The sequence below is a fragment of the Geospiza fortis genome, unplaced genomic scaffold (genome assembly GCF_000277835.1).
Source record: "Geospiza fortis unplaced genomic scaffold, GeoFor_1.0 scaffold391, whole genome shotgun sequence".
In the NCBI taxonomy this organism is placed as follows: Eukaryota; Metazoa; Chordata; class Aves; order Passeriformes; family Thraupidae; genus Geospiza; species Geospiza fortis.
Window position 1 is genome coordinate 545,565 of NW_005054472.1, and position 1,020 is coordinate 546,584.

The window sequence follows — 1,020 nt, forward strand, 5'->3', positions numbered from 1 at the left end:
TTCAATGGATTTAGTCTAAAGGGAAATACAGGAATCCTTCCCAGAAATGAATTTAAATTTCCTAACCCACTGTTAAAGAGCTAAAGAACATTCACACCTGTAAGACCTGACCAAAGTGTTCCATTAATTTATTCTTTCAGCTGGGGCTGACAGAACTGTTACCTGTGATAAATTACAGCTCACGTCATACATTAAAATGTATTTTTATATATAAAAATAATATAAACTACAGAAGTCCAGCTAATGCAGTTAATTCTCAGTGCTGAAATGTCTGAATTCAATACCTGGAAATGTTTTAAAAGATAAAATCTAAGCCAGAGGGGTTTTACTTCATGGCAGAACACACTGCACTGTCCCAGGATTGTGTTGGAATGTATTTTTCTCATATTTCAGAGGAGGTTTATTCCACATCCTTGATCAAAGATGCAAAGCAAGAATGTTAAACCACCCAAAAACCACTGTAGCATCCAGTACTTCAGTATCAATTTCCATTTAAAAAATCACAAGAGGATAATGCCAAGGGGTTTATTGAGCTTTTTATTTTTATGAAAAAGGAACACCTGGAGCACTATTATTATTTGGGCAAATTCCAGACCTTGTAAACATCCAGGACTCACTGTGGAATGAGCAGGGCCTGTGCATGATCCTTGATTTGCTGGCAGCAAACACTTCTATAAATAATGAAAATAATGAGAGCTGAGCAATCCTTACAGTTGATTTTTCTCCTACTTCTTGCGGCCAAGCTTTGGAGCCTTCTCCAGGCCTTGGATGTATTTCCGAGGTAGCTGATATTCTTCTGCAACACAACCAAGAGCTCACTTCAGCTAAGGAAGACTTAAAGAATTTAAAAATCTCAGTTTTGCTGCAACCAGCCCAGTTCCAGAATCTTCTTACCGAGCAGCATCTTGGCCAGATGATGGATTTGGTTGCCTTGGATCTGGACCTGGACTCTGTCCTTTGTTCCTGGTGCTGGGCTGATGGTGGCACTGGCTTTGGACTTCTGTTGGGGAACTTTTGGCC

General features: G+C 39.6%; 1 protein-coding gene across 1 annotated transcript in view; it reads right to left on the reverse strand.

Moving 5' to 3' along the window:
* Nucleotides 1-520: 520 nt before the first annotated feature.
* EIF2D (eukaryotic translation initiation factor 2D) overlaps nucleotides 521-1,020 on the reverse strand; it is an 8,405-nt gene continuing 7,905 nt past the window's right edge. The window contains 2 exon segments of the mRNA XM_031062890.1: nucleotides 521-796; nucleotides 895-1,000. Coding sequence (XP_030918750.1) covers nucleotides 726-796; nucleotides 895-1,000 — 177 coding nt within the window. The 3' untranslated portion in view covers nucleotides 521-725.